This window comes from Anneissia japonica, unplaced genomic scaffold, assembly GCF_011630105.1.
Source record: "Anneissia japonica isolate Jap-2015-1 unplaced genomic scaffold, ASM1163010v1 scaffold24_len2511860_cov200, whole genome shotgun sequence".
Classification (NCBI taxonomy): Eukaryota; Metazoa; Echinodermata; class Crinoidea; order Comatulida; family Comatulidae; genus Anneissia; species Anneissia japonica.
The window spans coordinates 1,566,958-1,589,325 of record NW_022730786.1 but is presented as its reverse complement, the minus strand read 5'-3'; the positions used below and the strand labels follow the sequence as shown (position 1 = coordinate 1,589,325).

Below are 22,368 nucleotides of genomic sequence, written 5' to 3'. Positions count from 1 at the left end.
CTACTAATAACTATTGATAGTGATAATGATAATGCCACTAAAAACGAATATCACTGGTACTTATGCTAGGCCTAAATAAGGAAATATATGTCCTTACTGTTCCTCCTGGTTCAGCTCCTTAAAACACATTTCTGTAATAACCAAAGCACAGTTACAATTACATCAATTGTCATTAGTTGATAATGGACACGTGGTGTAATATCGAACGTGTTACATCATTTGTCATTAGTTCTAATGGACACATCGAACGCATGGCATCTCCATTAGTTCACAGTTAGTCTACTTGGTGTAATATCCGACGTATGGTGTCTCTCCTTTCTTGAATGAATTTTTACTAGGCCTAGGTTTCTTTAATATTTGCTATAGGATTAATTTCAAACAAAGCTTAAGATAGAAGTCACTCTGGTAAAGAGGTTAATGCTTAGCTGTTGAAGTCCGGTAATTAAAAATTGATAGGTTCTGTAACGGAAGATTTTAGATAAACAAGGCAATCTATAGGCTGCATATAGTAGAACAATATCTTCCAAATAAAAATCAGAATGCACTTAAAGTCACTATAGTTTGGCCACGATGTATATTATGAGGATGGTATATTATGAGCCTAAGTGAGTATAGCCGACCTCCCATTCGACTCCAATAGTACATGAATTGTAAGTGTAAAATGAGGAGTAGAAATAAAGTTGCATTCCGCATTTGGATCCGAACCGTCATTTCCGAAGCGCTGAGCGCCAGCGTCCCTTTCACATTTTCTGAACGCTTTGGTAGGCTTTCCTATCCGAAAATTCGGATTTGGTGTAAACAAGGTGTGAATGCATTTTAAAGGTCAATATAGGAAAGGTCCACGGCCGATGTTTAAGACGCGCGGCGCTATTTATGAGCTGGCTTCATGTTTCTTAACACATGATACCGATTTGCTTTGTTTCATGACTTTCATGTTGATAGCATGACAACTTCTTTTTTTTTAAGTAGATGAATTATATTATTAATTAAAACACAAAGCAATTACATTTTTCGATTGTTATGCGCTTGTCTCTTAAGTGCGTGGAGTCACTGAAGTTAGAATAGACCAGTTTTATATGCACTGAACAATACGATATTGTCTGTACGTCTTTCATTTATCTGGACCCTTGACAAGATTAAGTTGTAAAAATGATATGCTAATAGGCCAACTCATTACATTTTTAAATTAAAGAATCATAATGGTTGTATTTATCTAAAAAATACCTTGATGATGTTAGCGAGTGGCGCAGTTGTTGTGGTTTCTAGCCTTTATTTCGCGGATCTACAGTGTTTAAGAAAGTATAATACATACTCCAAGTATTGAAATACACGCCATCGTGCAGTATTTCAATACTTGGAGTATGTATTATACTTTCTTATCTGAGATTAATCAGTGGACCTTTCGGTTTTTACAGTGTTTAATTTAAGGGTTTATGCAAAGATTAAGGAACGGTCTACTCTTTTCAAGCATAGACTGATCCTGCGAAGAAAATATTTCCCATTCGAATTTCTATGAAATAAATTCGAATGCTTAAATATACAAAGTAACTAAAATATGAAATATTAATATTCAAGTTTAGTTTATTAGATCAACAAATGCAGAACGGTATATCTTAAGCCCTGTCCAGGCTTTTATTTGACATGCCTATATACTGTATGGTCATGATGACATCACATCATGACCATATATAGGCACATTATGACTATATATAGGCATGTAGCAGTTTTTTGTGACAGTGTGGACAGAGCTCTAAGCAATGAATTATGAACATGGAATGCGCGAAGGCTATCCCCTCTCTCTCGCCCAATCTGTATATGCTGCAGTAGTGATTTAAACGCCCCACGAAGCCTTCCATCTATCCATAATTCGTTGATTGTGTTATAGATTTTTAATTACCGGTTTATTAACGAACGTTGCACGCAAACTCCCTTGTAAGCACAAGTGTAATTGTAGATCGAATCAATACCCTCGCATTGTTTCAAGTTAAACGTTTTTTTTTCTCTTAATTTGACATTCTGTCTCGAAACAAAATCAAATCAAAACAGTATTGCACGATAAATATCTTGACCCTCTTGATCTATTTTTATTATATTATTATTAAAAATTGTTTTAATTTTATGCATAAATTAATGTTGAAATTGTGAACACCTAGAGTCGAATCGGTACTCGGGTTGGTTGCTGGATTTCTAAAGCGACGGAGCGCTTTGATGCCTGATGTTATGATAATTTTTATTCTGTACCATACCGGTATGTAGTCCTACCGGTTATGTTTTAACCACTGTGGTTTGTGGTGGTGGTGATGTTGATGATGAAGAAAATGGCGATGATGATGGTGGTGATAATAATAATAATCATAAATATTATTATTATCACTTTTAAATTGATATTATTTATAATATAATGATGATCATGATTTATATCAGTAACGATGATAATATCATTTTATTAGCTTTGATATATAAATTATGTATATATATATGTAATTCATATATATAATACTTAGGCCTATATAATATATTATATTATATTATTATATTATATAGTATTTATTATATATAATACATGTATATAATACTTATATAATATATTTTATTAATAAATTATATTATATTATTATTATATAGGCCTATTATTATAGTATATTTATAATACGACACGTAGGCCTATATTGTATATTATTGTATATATACACAATTATATAAAATATACATGTAGTATTATTAAAACCAAATCTATTTGTTGTTCTCACACTCTAAGTACCTTTTCCTGAACGATCAGATCGCCTGCACACGAGCATCATTTTCAATCTAGTTGTCATTTGGTATGCATCATTTAGAAGTTAATCAAGTAGTGACAATTGTATTTATTTACCCTTTCGTTACCATAAGGCTGTTTACATGAGGCTGTAGGCCTATAATTATAATATATGAAGTGTTGTTATTATATTTCATGCCTTTGATGATCAAAATTAAGCATTCTTTTCTAACAAAATGCTTCTAAATTATAGAGACTGTATACACTATGAATATTGACGAAATAAAGGACTATAATTATAATACCAGAAGTGTTGTTATTATTTCATATTTTGTTGATCAAAATTAACTTTCTATTCTAACAAAATGCTTCTAAATGATAGAGACTGTAAACATACACTTTGAATATGGTCGAAATATAGGACTATAATTATAATACCAGACGTGTTGTTATTATATTTCGTGCCTTTGATAGTCAAACTTAAACATTTTCTTATAATGCTTTTAAATTATAGAGACTGTAATTATAATATACACTATAAATATTGTTGAAATAAAGGCCTACAATTATAATACCAGAAGTGTTGTTATTATATTTCATGCCTTTGCTGATAAATAAAAATAAAAATTTCTTTTCTAACAAATGGTTCTAAATTATAGAGACTGTAAATGAATATTGTTGAAATAAAAGCCTATAATTATAATACCAGAAGCGTTGTTATTAAATATCATGCCTTTGATAATCTAAATTAAACATTCTTTTCTTACAAATGCTTCTAAATGTACACTATGAACATTGTTGAAATAAAAAAAAGTAATTATTCCATAATGAATTAGTTAATCTTGTCTGTGCGACTGTTTAAGCGGTAGTCTGTTGCTGCGATTATTGTAGCGCCCTCTAAAAATCGGTGAATAATGCAGCTAAAAACAAAATATCTAACAAATATTTTTTTTTATTATAAGAAGTTTTGTAATTCATTTATATTAACTATGCACATTGCTGTTATATCTATTTTATCATATTATATTTTATTTACCTATATATTTATTATAAATTCGACACATACAAAATACACCAATAAAAGAAGTACAAAAAGACAGGTTAACAGCTTATTTAAAATCAATTTCAAATGCTTGTTAATAGAGTTTATAATTGTTATTATTTATAGGTCTACGCTCTAATCATTCTTATTATTTTTAATTTAATCAATTGTTGATCCTCTTTTCTTTTTTGTATTTTACACGTATTTAGATCATGAACTCCTTTACTCTACTCGCCTGTTTTATTCAATCCGAGAATTATCTTGATGTTCTAGAATATCTTTGCATGTTATTAGGAAATCATCAGGTTTCCTAAATTTGGAATACTATTAAATGAAAGATGCTGTGGTCTAGAGAATAAGCCGGTATTGAGTTCCTTGCGATTGTCGCGAGTTTGTTTTCAAGAATTGCGTAAATGTCATGAAGACAACAACTTATGCACGTTGCTTAAGGATTCGATTGTATAGCTTTTCAATAATTGCCAGAGTACTGCCGACAAGAAAAGTTCTCTGTATCGTATGCACCGGCAAACGTATTACGTTAACACAATCCGACTGCCTGTTGCTAACAACGCGTAAAGCGATATTTTTACTGAATTTTGTCTACTAATATTATTTTTATAGATGTCACGTGTTGCAATAGATCTTCTAGTCTGACAAAAGAATGAGACTAATTTCCATGGCAACCAAGAGATTTCCGTCAGTGATGCCATATGGGACCGCGTATATGGACGGATTTAAATAAAAACTGAGACACTTTTCTCAGATGAAAAAGGAGAGAAACACATTTTCTCATATTGGACCATCATTTTTTTACGTCACACTACCGGACTGTACGCAAATTGGGCGAAAAATAATTACAGTTTATAACCCAATTCTAAGGGACACTTTCGGGACCAAAAAGTGTCCCCTTAATAAGAGTGTGCCCTGATTAGGGGTTGGCCGTAGTTTTAAGATATACTTTCCCTCGTTTTCTAGTCGAAAATGTGTCCCATTAATAGGGGTGTCCCAACGTAGGGATTCTACTGTATCTATAATGGTGCTTTAGTGGCATGTTTTGTTCGTGAGAGTACATGGCCACTTTTACTATTCCTTGGTGCTCACTCTGGTGACGCCAGAAGAGGAAGTCAGTGAAGGAGAAAACCCCATAAGACTAGCCCTGTCCATTGACGTTGACGCCACTTTAAGTCGTTGGGTTAAACATATCAATTTGCAGAGCCAAGCAAAGTTATTTTGACTACAGTTCGTGGTACAGTATATTCGTGTAAAATATTACTATTTCCTTGACTGGAGGCGGCCCATGGCTTGCCCATCCCCGGACTTCGATTCCTGTCGGCTAGTGCCACTCAATGGCGCTTTAGTGGTTGTGTGCTTAGACCACATTTATCTTAATTTTGTTTGCGAGAATGTCTCAGCAAAAACAAGTCTACTTTTGGCACAGCCTTTCCCCAGCCATTGCTATGATAGGAATGATAGGCAACAAAAACTAAAATATTGGCCTCAAGACCGATCATGTGGATTAGGCTTATATATGGGTTGAGAAGATATTAAATAAAAAACAGTGTGTTTAATTACCGTAATATGAAGTTTCAGTAGATGTCATTCGTGCTGTATTATTCTCCTGTCTCGCTTGGCTACGACTCATAGAGCGCACATTCTTTTCAGGTTGGCAGACGATAATGTAGACCTTGGGGAGGAACATACAGCCGAGGGTCACCGTGGCGCTCAAACTAATAGCCACGCACAGTGTTGTACTTTGTACCTATAAAAACAAACAGATATTTAGGTTGAATGGAATGTGCACCTAGAAAAACATAGAAGAGTTTGCCTGTTCCCCTGAAATAACAACTAATGCTTCCGCTTTAGCGACATCTAAATCATTAATGAATAAAATTTTGAATCAATAACTATAAACTAGCATCAATGTATCAGCATCAGATTCTGTAGCTTAAATCTGAAAGAAACAAAGTACCGTATACTATGAATGTTCTTTCTCCATTTCTCATTTTAACTTACCAACAAGAACAATGTTCCGTATTACAGTCATTGCAAGGAGTTAATAAATACTATTAAATTACAAAAGTTCAGTAATAAAAAAACAGTTAATTATAGGATCCACTTACACTCACAAACGCAGCCACACACAACAGCCACGAAGAAAAAAGTTGAAATGAAATGTAAAAAATCATCACAAAACAAGAAACTCATTTAGTAAACACAAAAACACGAAAATACCTATTTTGCATTAATAAAACACGAAAATATAAAAAGATATTTTATTATATATGTAGCGATAAGAGATACGTAAATTAAAATAATTTATAAACAAATACTGTATCACATTCTCAGCAGGCCTATGCCCACAATTTATTTTTTTAACAAACGAAAGTGAGCCACTTTTGGTTAAAATGGTTCTTTTTCTAATTTGTGGAAAGGAAGGAAAGCATTTTTATCAATTTATTTTATTATAATTTAATTAGAGGATTGTCTTCTTCGGGTCGCAGTCGCAGTGACAAGTTATTGAGACCCTGCATTCAGCTTATTGATAATTTAGACGTCATGGTCTCTCCTATCCCCGTGATGGTTATGGGCTTTAATTTGAGACACAGTAGGACTAAGATATAGAGCGTAATGACGTCACAGTAGCGTCATTTTCTCTTACGAAGTGTGTGAGTCACTCGTTTCAAAAAGTAGGACAGATTAGGACTTAATCTGCGTTGGATAAATCAACGGTGACTTTTTAAATCCACTCTAGGGTTGTGTTCTCGCCAGACGCGTCGATGGATAGGACGTACCGTAGTGTGATAGGATATAGACTAGTTAAGATTATTACTGTATAATTTAGAGATGCCCATAGTCACTGACCAGATTCTTAGAACTGTGCACCGTCTACAAAGGATCTTAATTGAACTGCAATATGATTAATAATAGTGAACATTGTGTTAACAATTCAACTGTTAGTATCCCCTTCGCAGAATTGATTATTGAGTTGGTATATGCTGGTGAGATTAGGAAATTAACATGGCCCGATCCGATTGCTTAAATTATGACGCACGAGGCATTAAGACTGTTGGTGATTCAATTGATTCGAATATAGCTTAATTTAATTTAATTATTCAATACAGTATACCTTTTCATTATACTGTAGCCAAAATCTGGCTTAGGGAAATGTACTTTATCTTTTGTTTAAACGGAATCGCCTATGATGTCAAGAAATCACGTTAGGCATTGCATTTCACAACTACGAAAACAAAGAAAAACTCCAGGAAATACAACTCACAATGGCATAATTAGAAAAAGTTTGGCACAGATTTCGTAATTCAACTTTAAATCGAATTTCAGGAACGTAGCTTAAAATTTAAGGTTAAAGTGTCATTTTATTTAGTCATTTCACCTCAGCAATTGTGTTAAGTTTCATAACAGTCATTATTCATGCTTGTCAAAATGTAAACGTCCTGAAATCCTAATCGTTTTATTGGCCGTCACACGGCGCGTATACCAACTTACATCATACGCGCCAGACTGTCCATTGCCGTTTACGTACGCGCGACAGTGGTGGCGATGATTATATTACCGCTTTAAAAAATGTTAATTAGATGAGCAAGAATCAACCACGATGTTCCTTTAAAATTGAGAGGCTCTTTTCATAATGGCACTCCATGTGGCGATGTTAGTTTAATCCCATCTTGAAACACTTGTTGCGGATGTATAACTTATCCACATTACTCAGCTTCCCTCGAAACTATGCCGCGACCAATGGCTGCGGATTTAAAACCACGCATAGTGTATTAGTGTATGTTGCGTAAATAGATGTGGCACATTTTTTCAGCTCGTTTTCGATATAAAAGTGAACATTAGCTTTGTTGCGTTCTAGCGCATGCGAGATTAATACGGTGAACACGACTCGCCAAAGTAACGACGATCACAACATAAAATGTACGACATTCAAACGCAATTCCAGATACGAACAGTAAATATTAATTACGCCTAATTACTGTTCTTATCTATAGTGTAGTCACGAAAGTTACAATTAATTTTTCGCTTATTGGCAACATTTTTACAAGTCCTATATTAAAATCTTACAAACATTACGGGATTGAACTAGTTAACAACACGTATGATTTGGCGGAGAAATAATTATTTTCTCGTTCGGAAGCTGTGTTCACACTATCAAATTTTATGTGACAAATGAGAATGATGTGCCCATATACGGTCATGATGATGTCATATTTCACCCAAATATGGGCATATCACATTTATTTATCACATAAAATTTGGTGGTGCGGACAGAGCTTAAATTGCAATTGAAGCTAATTGATTATAGCCTGGTTCTCACAAGAGCCCTAGTACCCGGATCGGGAGCTAACCGTTAGCGCTAACCAGTATCCGGATATAGCGCTATCGGTTAGCAAGTTGAGCGCGTTTTTATCATCAACCAATCACACGTACGCGTTTACAATTTCCAGTTTCTTATTGGCCAGTGATTTGATCACCATATTTTTGGTATCCGGATCGGGATTTTCTCGTATGGACGCACGGCAGCTATCGGTTAGCAGGATCCGGATCCTGCTAACCGTTGGCAGCCGTGTGAGAACATAGCCTATAATAGGCCTAAACAATAAGGAATATTGAATGATATTCTTCATGTAAATTAGCTCGGCACAGACGTAATGTATTACGCCCATCGTATTTTTGCCATATTTATTCGGATACAGTAAATTCCCCCGAGCGTTTATTGCTGAGAAAGGTTTTTGAAGGGGATTTTATTCGAGGGAGGTGTTATTTTGTGTGTGTGTAAAATGGATACGTATAGCCTATAATCAAATAAACGCCTCTTAGAATGATGTTCCTTCCATTATTTTTGTTTACAATAGGGGAAAGCGTTTATTTGAGGAAAATTTATTATATTTATTTATTTATTTATTTATTTATTTATTCGATGGAGGCGTTTATTCCAAATGAGGCTCTGGGGTTGAGGGGGGGAGTGGTGGTTATTCAAAGCGGGGCGTTTACTCGAATAAATACAGTATAATTATAAATTTTTAGCATTGATTATGAGATTTGACATTTTCAATATAAGGCAGTTCCTCTCGTCTGTGTTGTGCGTGCATTTCCGTATATTCTAATAGCCAATGGTTACGTTTCGTTATTCATGTACATTTCATTATATATAGGCCTATTTTCAGGCGCGATAAAATTAAACCAATGATTGCCCCAAAAGCGAATTAATCACTTTACGACAAATGCTATTCCACCTCATTGAAACAAAAAAAAAAAAAAAAAAAAAAACTACCGCATGTTCTAACCTTTCCCTGACCAAGTGATATATTCACTAGTACATGGAAGACAAGCCCATATTGCGATTATATAGTAGTAATGAGATATTTAGGCGCGAAAAGCCAACTTTTCACACTCCATGAACTGTTGGCTAAAGCTGCGTTCACATCGGATTTCAACCAATGCGGACTGCGTTTCCGAAGCGCTGAAACGCCAGCGTCCCTATTCATGCACACTGATTCGATTTTCTGATCGATTCGGTAGGTCTTTCGATCCGATGATTCGGTGTGAATGATCCTTAACGTTTCATTAAACAGTGTGCGATGACAAACTAAAATGTATATTTAATAATAATAGTAATAATAATGAAATTATTAATATTAATTACTATAACATCACTATTACTATTGATATTTGTGAAGGTTTGCAATGCGAAGTAATAATATATATTTATGCTTGCGGTACACCATGTAGATAGTTCTGAAAAGGACTGCTGTTGGTTGAGAATGTTTCGACGTTTCGATTTAGTTGCTTCAATCGTCTTCAGGAGAAACTATTTATATTATTATTAATATTGTTAATATTACACCTATTACCGGTGCGGTATATTTTATTATTTTCATTATCATTTGTTATTATCATTACTGTATCATTAACACCTTATCATTGTCATTGGTCAACATCACCATAGGCCTATCATCGTCATACTCATCATCGTCCTCGTGGTGGTCGTGGTCGTAGTCGGAAATAAAACACAGAGAATATGAATTTATTTATGTTTTGTTTATCGGACTAGGAGCAGAAAATTAGCAGTATATTAATCAGTGTCCCTAGGTCTACATAGGCTTTGCAAATCTTTACTGGTTTGTACTATGTCCGGTGTGCTCTTTCTGTTGTGTATATAAATTGGATCACATACCCTCAAGGCTCTTGTTATCGTAAGTGAGAATTGCTGGATATCCTAATATACAAATTGGTTGAAATTTTACAGGCTTGTCTGAGTATTATATAATTATACTTACACAGTACTTGCTTGATTATGACCTCTCTACAAGCCATACATAAAAATAAGTAGGAATATGGTTTTCCGTGTACTAGTTTTCGATTTTTGTTCTATTTGTTTGTTATGTTCTCTGATTAAATTGCTTCCGCCTTACACCCTTTAGGCTACAATGCTGTTATTGTATTGTAAGAGAATGCTGGGTCTATTGGTTGATATGGTTTCAGTATGTACGATTAATACATGCGTATAAGTTTTTTTTTTACCGGTTTGCTATTGGTCCATTTTACCTATTATTCCAACTCCATTATATTATGTATTCGTTAATTTACAATATAACCTAATAATAATATATAATATATTTCACCTGATCATGAACTATGCTTTAAAGGTTGTGTTTTCAAAATGATTACCAGCAGTAATTTATATCTGCTTATGCGTTCGTATTATATATTTGATAATAATAATAATGATAATAATATACACAGACAATGGTCTGGATCTATAAAAGTCATTCAATTTTCACAATAATTGGCAAATATCACCTGCTCTCCCAATATTTGATTTTTACTTATTTATAGCGAATCGGACGGTGATGCAGTCATAGTGTTAGGATGAAATATTCGTTAATTTTAATTTGCTGCCATCGTATTTCTTTTGTTTGTACATATGATAATTGGAATAAAGTTATTCGAAATGAAAATGAAATGAAATATTTTTGTGCACGTTAAACTTCGACACATTGTAATTTATATGCATATGCCAATGCGGTTCTCTGCTTAAATCGCTACAGAGCCTAGTGGTATGTAGAAAACACGAGTGAATACTTAATACTTCAAGATCTTGCTTGCCGCTATTTATGGCACAATTGGGATGTATCTACAGATCTCTAGTCTCGTCTTGTCCATGTGAGCATTGTGCTATGCCGAGTGAACTTCAGATATATTAGATCTACTACACTTACATTCACCACAAAATTCGTGGTTTAGTGTATGAGTTTTGTCGTGTAAGCAAAATGACCATGGTTCTAGTCCCGGTACGTGCCGGTTGATTCTTGTTTCATTCCTCGTCTATCACGTTAGAAGTATTAATTTTATGCATTAGAAGACTTTAACGCTATTGTATAGAAAATCTGTTTACCATACTGTATGACACTAATCATGGAGAAATATGTCTGATATATGCTATTATAGTCTGAATGTTCAATATTATTGAATAGATCTAAGTAATGGTAATTTTCTGGAAATTAATTTCCTTAATTAAATGTGAATGGATCGGCTACAAGGTTTTCTACATCGATTACCCGATCACTTTACATTATATCTTGATTACAGCGTTTCATTTGCAGGACATATTTTTATATTGAGGCGAATGAATTAAGTAATTTTCAGTATATTATCTATACTTTTACGATTATTTTATATTACGACTTTTTTTATAAACTAATGTAAAATGGATGGTATTCCGCCGTTTTATTTGTGTATACCAGTGATAAAGGGTTTAGTATGAACCTTCACCTAACCCCTCCCCTTGGATACCGTTGCTAAGAATCCACAGAACGACAGCGTTAAGGTCTATTTACACTATGACGATAACGATCAAGATAAAAAGCTTAAAAAAGCAATTGTTCATATAGAAAATAAAAGAAATAAGAGTAGTTTTTACACTAGTACGATTCGATAACGATTTATCGTGTATACGATGAAAAAAAATATTTTCACGAATCAAATACCGTCATAATCATGCGAAAACGATAAAATTGTAGTAGTAAAAATCGTTATTGAATCATGATAGTGTGGAAACTTCTCTTAGGCCTATTTCTTTTATTTTCTTTATGAACAATTGCTTTTTAGCGTTTTATCGTTGATCGTTATCGTCATAGTGTAAACAGGCCTTGCGTATGCTCACGCATATGTTTGTGGGATAATTTCGTATTCCTTACCCTGCGATCTGATTGGTCAGTTGTTAAGGTCATTTGGCACTCCCGAACAAAGGTCCATTGTCCGAAAGATCTGATCTACGGGCACTCACTGTCATGCGTCGTACGACGCATCCGTCGCGCGCGCGTCATGGCGTTGCGTTCTACATAGAATCGCGTCAGCTGACGACCGTAGGGCGCAGTGAGTCCCGGCTTAACCTGTTACGTACGGTTTACGTACGTTTCAATTTCACATTTTACTTTCATGTGCCAATAACCTAGATTCACCTGTTGTTTCAGGAACTATTTTAAAATATCACCTTATATTGCCTTGGGCTGTCAGCTTAAAGTAATATATGAACATTAATGTGGCTGGATTTAGCAAGAAAAAAAACACACAAAATAGGCTAACCAGCGAAGAGTGCGCTTTAACAGTTTCAGATAGGTAACACTCATCCATCTTCCTTAGTTTATGCAGAGAAGGGGTGGGGCGCCTCTGTCTTTACATAGGCCTTTTGCAAATTTCATTAAAATGCATCCCAGAACGGTAAGCACTCAACTTGTTCCTACTGCATTCTAGACCCAAGATCCGCCCCTATAATGGCCATGATTCAGTTTTGATCGATCTCATTATTTTTCTTATCGTTCCACGTTACAAATCCCATTTATAGTTATTAATCTCGCGATCCCTATATATCAATCATTCTAATTATTAAATGGAAATATATATACATCCGGAATATATTATTCTCGTTAAAATCATTACTAAAAGATCTCCCGATTACCTGGAGCCGAATATGTTTACAATGTCTTGCGTTGCTTTCTTTGGGATTATGTGTTATTGCGGAATTCCCTTTCAAATAAATGAAATTTCATCTCAGATTCAAGTTAAATGAAATCTCCGGGGGCATAATTAGAATTACTTTGGGCGTACGTCATTAAGTCGATAGAACTGAACTGTGTTTGTACTAGTTTCATTTACCGAAGAATTGCTTTACCAAATTAATCACTATATAGTTTACACGCTAACCAAAAAAAAAAAATGCAAACATGATTCGATGAGTTAACAGGCAGGACCGAACGTTCTCTTTATCTGAATATTTTCCTAATCCTAATAAATCTAATTTAATTACCGTGCTATCAAATGTCAAAACCAAACTTTAACCGTTCATAACTCCAATAATTGTAACTGGTTTATATATAATTAGGGTTGGAGTGCTTTATGAAATGTAATATAATATTGTATACGTCGTTAAAGATGGTACATCGCGCTGTTGACCATCGATGCCTGTTTTTAAATGTAACATCCTCATTTTCCCGCAACGTTGTAAAGTCGTTACATAGCGTGTAGCTAGCTCGACGCGCACTGGATTGTGACGCGCGATCGCTATGTCGTTAGATTATTAGATTTAGGGCCTAGGCCTATATAGCGCTTTCTAAAGTCTCAAAGCGCTCGATCTGTGGACGCAGTAACTTGCTTCTCCTTTAAGGGTCTCTTCATGTCTGAGCTAAACGGTAAACCGGTACCAGCTACCCTCGACTGTCCACAATAGGGGCATCCCAGTACACCGGGGTAACCCTCTATTTGTCACGAAACATAGGCTATACTGGGTTCTTTAAAGTGCACATGGGCCAAACTGTGTACACTGGGCCTACGGTTTACAATCCTTATCCGAGAAGACTTGTTGTTCAACCACCAGGACCGTAGGCAAGCGTGCCGTTTGAACCAGCGCCGATATTATGGCTGTACGTTGCGGCGTCCCTGCCTTAACCGCTCAGCCATTCGACTCGTCACAAACTCCTTGAACACTCCGAAAGATCCACTTTAAGCTTCGTTCACACTAGCGTAGATCAGGTTAGACGGGTTGGCGCTAGTACAAGCAATGTTGCTACACCTAATAGACTTGGTTCACACTAGAGGAAGTTAGACGCCCGTTCACACAAGCGCAAGCAACCGTTATATTTCACCATAAGACTTGGTTCACACTATTAAAGTAATTCAGACGCACTGACGCCAACAGCGCTAACAGCAGCGACCGCTGCGTTGTGCTCTGAACCAATGGGGTTACCTGTATTTAACTTGAGTCGCTATGAAATTTAACACAATTATTCTCCGACCAAACTGAATTCTAAGAAATTTGATAGATTTGGATATGTTGTAATATAACTTGAAGATGTTGATGATGCTGTCATCGTTACGTATCTACCCAGTTTTTGAGGTAATATGGTTTAAAAGTACAGTATGTTTCAATATAACGACATTTGCCTTTTTTGTATGACGTATCAAATTGCACATTATTTTTGCAGTATGCACCCAGGTTAATATTGTCTTGTTGATTTATTATTCAAATTAGAAATATGCACAATGTTGTTAGATAGTTTCATTGTGGGGATATACTAATATCAACAACTTCATTTTTAGAATAGATTATATGACCTATAATTATGCATGTAAAAGAGGAGAATAACTCAAAACTTACGTGACATTGTGCTGAATTGCGTATGGGCGTGGTCCGTCAACACGCCCATAAAGAGGTGCTTATAGTAGCTACATGTTCGCATCATTCCACAACGGCAGGGGCTGAAATGAACCATAGCATCGGGGTAACCCCCTACTCTTCCGAAAGATGCAACGAGTTCTTTCAAATGCACACGAGCCAAATGTGTACACGGACCACCAGTCCTTATCCGAGAAGAATTAGTTCCACTAACCAAACTCTAGGCGAGGAGTGGCTTAAACCATCGCCGATGTTACGGCTATAGTTAACGGCGCCTTTGCCTTACCACTCGGCCACTCGACTCGACCATCGGATATCCGATTTCATATTGGCCTTACTTTTTTCTAACGTCTTGTATCATATTTGTTCTTAATGTTCATGTTTTATTGATCATAAATTTACTATAGTGTATAATATTTATGTTCACTAATATGTATGGAACGAAATTAAGGGGTAGGGGAAATTGATAGGGGTATAAAAACAAACATAGGGGGTAAGGGAAGAACAAGGGGTCAAGAAAGGAACAACAGGGTATAATTATTTTTTCTACAATAAATTGTGTTTAACACGTATAAATATTAGCCAGTGCACTGTTTTGTGTATGTTTTGTGTATATTGAATGACGATAATATTAGTGGCAATGTTATTAATATTTTAATGGAAAGTCAAGTTGATGTCTGGCTACCATGAAATGTTAATTAAAAATAAATAACAGCATGCAGTTATTTTACATCCATTTAAAAACATTTAATGTATTATTTTTAAATTTCCCTCTAAATAGAAAAATTTAAAGAACATATTTAGTGCCCGTGCGAGTCCAAAGTCTCCAGCAGAGTCTCATGGAAATCGACAGGAAGGACTCCCGCGTTCTGGCCCGGAGCAAGCACGTATCTCCCGAAATAAACCATGTCCCGCAAATTCATGATGATATTTGCATTCTTTTACAAGTTTTTACTAATATATTATCAATTGCCTCTCAGCAGTTAGTGCTAACCATAAAAGCCGATGTTCAGTGTAAAGTGCTCCGTATTAAATGCCATATTTAAGTTTGTATTTTTCCAATTCAACCAGTGCAAGACTTGATGTTTGGCTACCGAGAAATTGTTTATAATGAATCAATAACAGCATACAGTAATCCATCCTAAAACACTTGGAAGAACACATTCAAACATAATATATAATATCATGGTTTTGGCAGACCCAGCTAAAAATCCTTCATTCAATAAATACATTAAAATATATAGTGATTTTAATGCATTAAAAAAAATATATGATGTTAATGATGATGATGATAGATATACATCAAGATAATACAAAAAAAAAAGATGATGTTTTGTGTATCAGTGCTCTATATTGCATTAGGATGGTGTTGTTAGTAATATTGTAATGGTGATTTGTGTAGAACGAGCACAGGACTTGATGTGTGATTATACCGGGAAATGGTTTAAGCATCAATCACAGCATATACAATAACTGTACATTCATTCTAACAATCTTTTACTATATCATTTCTTGACTTCCCTCTAAATAGAGATAATCAAAGATTACTTTTAGTGCCGGTCTAAGAGATTCTAATTAGAGACCAAAGCTGCCAAATACCACTAAAAGCCTGGTCCCGAAAGTGATCTTTAATAGGTGGAGGGAGACCTATAATAGTTGAGAGAAAGTGGTCTGTCCAAAGCCAGAGCGGTTCCGACGGCCCTGCCAATACCTACTATTGGGTACGTTTACACCTAATTCAATCATTTTGTTAGAAAATCTCACAGGAATAATCGTGTTAAACGCCCAGCTGAAGTCGATAATCGAAGCCAACAGGAAGTAACTTTTTTTTTCAAATGATTTAGAACCAAACGCTTTAAGCGTTTCATTACGACCAATGTAAGTGCTATTGGACGTATAGTCGGTAAGTGTATCAATATTCGGTTTTGGGGGTATTGGTATAATATGTGAAATTTCAAACGTATCTGTTTGGGTTATCAAAGACTAAAAATATATGTAAATATGAAAGTAAGTTGAAGGCTACAATTCTTTAAAAGACAGGGGCTAATTCTATCAGGACCAGGAGCCTTTTGAAATTTAGACTCTTAAATAACATATAAGTCTCCTGCTAAGAAATCGTAAATCATAGGATGTATACCGGTAGATCAGCATCTGATGAAATATTTAGATCTGCTCTTCTATGTGCAGTTTAAAAACGATAGAAAAACGCATTAAATTTTTTAGGCAAGTTGGCATCAATTGAATTAGTGGATTTTGACCTAGGACGATAGTTTGTCATATTATATACACCTTTCCAGATTTCGGACGAACTGTTGGACGAAACATCCCGTTCGAGTTTTGTTAGAATAATCCTCTTCAGTCCTCATGATCCTTTTCCTTAAGTCGTATTTTGATTACTAATTAGGTCTATGTCACTGTGGCGAATGCTGAATTTTGACTGCAATACACAGTCCGGTACACTTATTTGTTTCTTCTTATATCACTGCAGGATATGCAAATTTGTGCTTTACTTTTAGTTACAGCACAGACTCTCTCTGATTTACCCTCAACAAAAGTGGACGATTATTGATATACGGAGTTCGTTGTCTATGTCTGCGAGAAAGTTGTACGTTTGTGTTTTATGTGTTGTCTTTTTGTGTTTTGTCTGTTTGTGTAAGTTGTTCGTCTGTGCGAACGTTGTACGTTTGTGTGAGTACGTTGTATGTTTGTGCGCGTACGTTGTATGTTCGTGCGAGTTCGTTGTCTATTTCTCTAAGTACGTTGTACTGTACATTTCAAATTGTATTTTTGGCGGGGATTGCCTTCCATAATTGGCAATATTAGGTTCTAAACGGAAAAAAATATAAAATTGTATATTTCTAAACAGAAAATATGACCAAATACTTTACCAACATATGTAAATATATTCAGAAGAACATGTACTTATAAAACGACTTTTTACTTAATGTTTTAAGTTTATATTGAAGTGTGGAAACTCTTAAGATATTCAAATATTTGTGTTGTTATTAAGACGTTGTAAAATATGTGTCAGTATGTTATGTTTATTCTGTTAGCCATGTAAGTGGTTGCGCTGTGCTGCAGTTTTGTCATTCACTTTATTTTTTTCATGTATGCTTGTCTTCGTTGTTTACATCTAAATAAAAAATAGGGTTACAGTGTCGTCAAAGCGTGTAACTCTCTGTAATATGAATAAAATGTTTAAAGTATTATCAAACGAGTGTTTGCACGATTATAGATATGCTATATATTTCCAGAAAACGCTTAGAATGATATAATTAAAAACACCATGTAACCGAGAATGAAAAACACGATATCCAACAGCTAAAGCTCAGCTGTTAAGGCGTAAAGGCCGAACAGATTACCATAATATAATAATATGTAGACCTAATCAGATTTTTTTTTAACTCCGTAAACATTCAATTAAAGCACTGTGTAAAAGTTATCAATTTCGATTAAACAGATCGAAACGATTCAGTGCCTGCTGATTTAGGACTGAAAATTTGTTATAGGCCTAATTTTTTAAATTAATAAATGTGGAACTATATGCAAAGAATTATAGGAATTATATTATTAATGCGTCCATTAAATGTATAACAATATTTTCTCCTTCTAATTTTCAATTAAATTCTACCTAAGAACCCACTTAATAGAATATACAAAGTAAGTAACTAATGATTGAATTTTATTTAAATTCAAGCTGGTTAGCATAACAACAAAATGCGTTGATCTTTTCTGTTAAAGATACAACAAAGTACTATCGATGATTGGTGTTTAAAAATAAGAAGTGCGACATCGATCATCACGATAGCGACCTCCTAGACTGTGCTCTTCCAAGACATCTCTCATGCCAAGTGTTCTTTTCTGAAAAATCATTCTGTGACGTCATAAAATGTCGCCGATTAAAGTGAAATTTTAAACTCGTCGATCATACTATCGGCCAGCGATAAACTGTCGCTTCCCTCGGATTGTTACAGATACGTTAAATTCGAGTATATTCATTAGTCTGATGTTGTAATTATTTACGATTCAATCATCTGTCACAGCGTCGATGAAAATAACGATTTGAAATCACGAGAGGAATATTCTGGTCAAATGCTCGTTTTCTTTTGCCAATAATATATAAAATATCAACATTCTGCTAAAGCCCTGTCCAAACTAATCATTTTTGTATTTGACAAAAACATGTGACATGCCTAAATATGGTCACGATGACATCACATCGTGGCCATATATAGTCACATCATGACTATATATGGGCATACAACAGTTTTTTAGCAAAGAAAATTTGATAGTGTGAACAGAGCTATGGACATGGTGCATGGTTACGAAAACATGAAGTACTGATGCAGGTAGTATAGTACGTAAGTATAATGATTAAAATGTAGCAGGGTATTATTTGCATTAACGTACTCTTCAAAATGGTCAGTAACAGCACCGGTAAGGGGGTGGGGGGTTGGAGGACACAGGACGCTCGTCAGAGATCCCTAGAGCCCCCGTCGGAGAAGCAGTTTTTTTTCGTCGGGGAAACTGCTTTGTAAGAAAGAATTTTCACGATGTAGGCCTATGCCTTTACGCACGCAAAACGTTACCGTATAATACATATGATTATTTCGTTACAGATGCTAAAGACTCATTCACGCCGAATCCGAATTTCGGATCGGAAGTCCTACCGAGCCGAATAAGTGTGTAAGAATAGGGAGGCTGGCGTTCAGCGCATCGGCGGTTTGGATCCGATGTGAAAGCAGCTTTAAAGCCAGGCCCCGGAGGAAAATTTGTTTTGCTATACGTTGTACAACCGATTTTTTTAAGACACAAAAACCATATTTGACGAATAACTGGGAAGCGGTTAATGAGATGCCGATTTTTGAATATTTAAAAACTTGGTGAAAAGGAGGCGTAACCACCCTTTTTAACACCCCCCCCCCCCCCCCCAGTTTTTACATATTCAAAAATCTGTGTCTCATTAACCGCTTTCGTCAATGCTTTTCGTGTCTTGAAATAATCAGTTGTACAACATACTGTATCAATTTTCCCCCTCCGGGGCCTCCTGGCTTCAAAGCGCCCAAGACCTTACTAATTCCATGACAGGTTCACTTCCGAAACAGAAGTTATGGTAGTAGGTATAAGCCTACAGTTACAGAATTAGCATTCTACCCATCCACGCAGGGAACACAGTGGAGCAAATTGAATCAATGTTGAATCAGGAATCATCGAACATAGACTTACATCAAAGTGACATTAAGCTTTGTCAAGCAATATTTGTTTAAGTGAACCAATTTTCCTAGACAGTTCTTTGATTGAAATTGCTTGAATCCGCACGTCATAAAAACGTTATTTCGATGTCAGTAAAGTGTTAATTGTGCTGAAGGCACTATGATCGGTGAAGCCAGTGCCTAGCCTGAAGCCTAATTATTATTGACCTAGAACAAAAGTATGTTTGTTACATATTGTTCGTCATCTGATACTATCTCCCCATGTAATATGAGTCAGTCCCATTATTGATATGAAAAACCATTTAGTTCCTTGCATTAGCAAATACAGCAAGTGGGAGAGGGTTGCGTTATGTACAAACACCGAGCATGACCAGCCGAGTGACCAGTCGATGTAAAGTAGAACACATATTTATGAAGAAAATAATGTTATAATATTTTGAATAAAGCTCTAGATGAGAATGATAATGTATAGACCAATGTCTTTCATCATCATCTTCATCCTCCTTATCACCACCATCATCCTCATCACCATCATCTTCCTCCTCCTCCTCCTCCTCCTCATCATCATCATCATCATCATCATCGCCATCATTATCATCATCATCATCATCTTCTTTTCCTTCTTACAACGCAAGTTGCTAACAGACGCCTCCTTACGCTCAATTAAGTACAATTATAAATGTGACGTTTATGAGAAACAAACAGCATATACAATAACGATTATCAATACGATAGAATGCAGTAAAATTAGTAATATGAAGTGAAATGAAAAAGAAGGAATGAACTTACCCGGAAATCGTTTGCTGTTCCAAAGTATAAAGGTACGAACGCCAACCACACTATACATGTTGTGTACATGGTGAACGCAATAAACTTTGCTTCGTTGAAGCTCTCTGGGATTTTACGCGTTTTAAACGCGTATACAGTACAGCAAAATACTAAAAGTATCGCGTATGCTAACGACACCATTAGTGATACGTCTGATGCACTACATTTTAAAACGACATTAGAATTGTTGATTGAATAGTCAAGACGTGTTCCTGGCCTCTCTATTATGAGCCATAGTAAGGAACCAACTAATTGTACCCCTACCATCACCATGCATATTATTAGTTGTGAGAAGGGGCTTATGTACTTTGGTCGTTGAGGAGTCTGAGTTGAATTGAAGATTCGTGCTATGCGATTCGTTTTTGTTAATAGTGCCGAATAACACATTGTGAAAGAGATTCCAATACCAACTCGACGCAGCGTACAAGACGACAGAGATGGCTTTGCTAGGATCACAAACGTCATAAAATAACACCAGATAACACCAGCCAATAAGAAGTAGCTTAACTCTCGCGCGCTCGCACGCACGACCGGCGTATCGTTGAATTTGATGAATATGCAAATTACCAGTAATGTCGCAATGACACCCCCTAGGCTGAAAATAACTGGAATTATAGACCAGCCTTCGTTCCAATGCATATAATCAATTGAAATTTCCTCACAGCCTGTTTTTTCCTTGTTCGGCCAGTCTCCTAATTTACATTTCTTGCAAGTAAACTCGTCCACAAGAAACTCATTCTCACTGCACGGAAAACAAATCCAACAGCAAGGTTCCCCTTCCTGGAGATTTTTCACCTCTCCTTTTTTACAAGGTTCACTACACTGGGAAAGGGGAACGGCATTATCTACCGAAAGTTTCTTGTTAAATTGAACTTTTTCAGTGTCTAAATGAAGAGTTCCCATCGACCAATTTCCGACATTGACGTAATGGTAACGGTTATCATTTCCTAGACGATAATTCATGATATCGTATCGGCCTGGGCCATCTCCTCTCTCATCAAAGCGTACCCTCGACCCTGTAATATCTGGAAGAAAATGAACCAATATTTTAAATATTTATTTATAATCAGATACACACACTCTAGACCAAATGATTGCAGTTTCAAATTTGGGTTTTAGAGTCCAGTACACTGGTTATTATTGGGGTTAGTTTAACCTTAATCTAGACATTGCCATAGAATGGAATCGCGTCCGACGTGTTTTGCGCCAATTATGTAACGCACTTTGCCGACGGTCGTCGACCGACGCGATACCATGGAGAAAGCCCCAACGCGACAATGTGCGCAACGGATCGTTCAATCCTAAGTCTGCCACCGACATCAGTAGGCTAGACGGCGTCATGTCGTCAGAGAGCCGAGATGGATTTACCGGTCAGCGGACTGGTGTTGCATCGGGCAAACTCTTACGGACGACTTCGTCCATTGACCGTAAGCAGTGTGTCAGGCTTATGAGTAATTGGATAAAGTAGCTGAAGTGTCAAAGCTCCCATAATGGTTATTAAGTATGGTTTGACTTATTTAATTTTATCTTCAATAGTGTTTTGAAAACTATGGCTATTAATGGATACACTCGTGCTAAATCTCAAATGCGTCAGCTCAATACATTTGGTTTTTGCCTACAAAAAATATATCTTAAAAAACATTAGATTGAACGTAAAAAGAACGTTGCAAACACCTTTGTTAATTCTAACGATGGGAGATATTTATAAGTTGAAATTTTATGTGAGGAGCATGGTCGCAAAAGTGTTATTTGAGTGATATACACGGTTGGTTTTCAGCGAAAATTCACTTGCATACATTAGTCTCCCTCAATTTAACAGTCGTTTAATTCCACACGTTTG

The 22,368-nt window shown here is 35.7% G+C and overlaps 1 protein-coding gene across 2 annotated transcripts in view; it reads right to left on the bottom strand.

The window, feature by feature from the left end:
- Nucleotides 1-22,368, bottom strand: part of LOC117115077 (metabotropic glutamate receptor 2-like) — a 75,397-nt gene that overhangs the window by 9,949 nt on the left and 43,080 nt on the right. For both annotated transcript variants that reach the window (XM_033258740.1, XM_033258741.1), the window contains exons 3-4: nt 20,490-21,553; nt 5,370-5,556 (exon numbers count right to left, since the gene is read on the bottom strand). In XM_033258740.1, the coding sequence (XP_033114631.1) occupies nt 5,370-5,556; nt 20,490-21,553 (1,251 nt within the window). The remainder of the gene's footprint in view (nt 1-5,369; nt 5,557-20,489; nt 21,554-22,368) is intronic.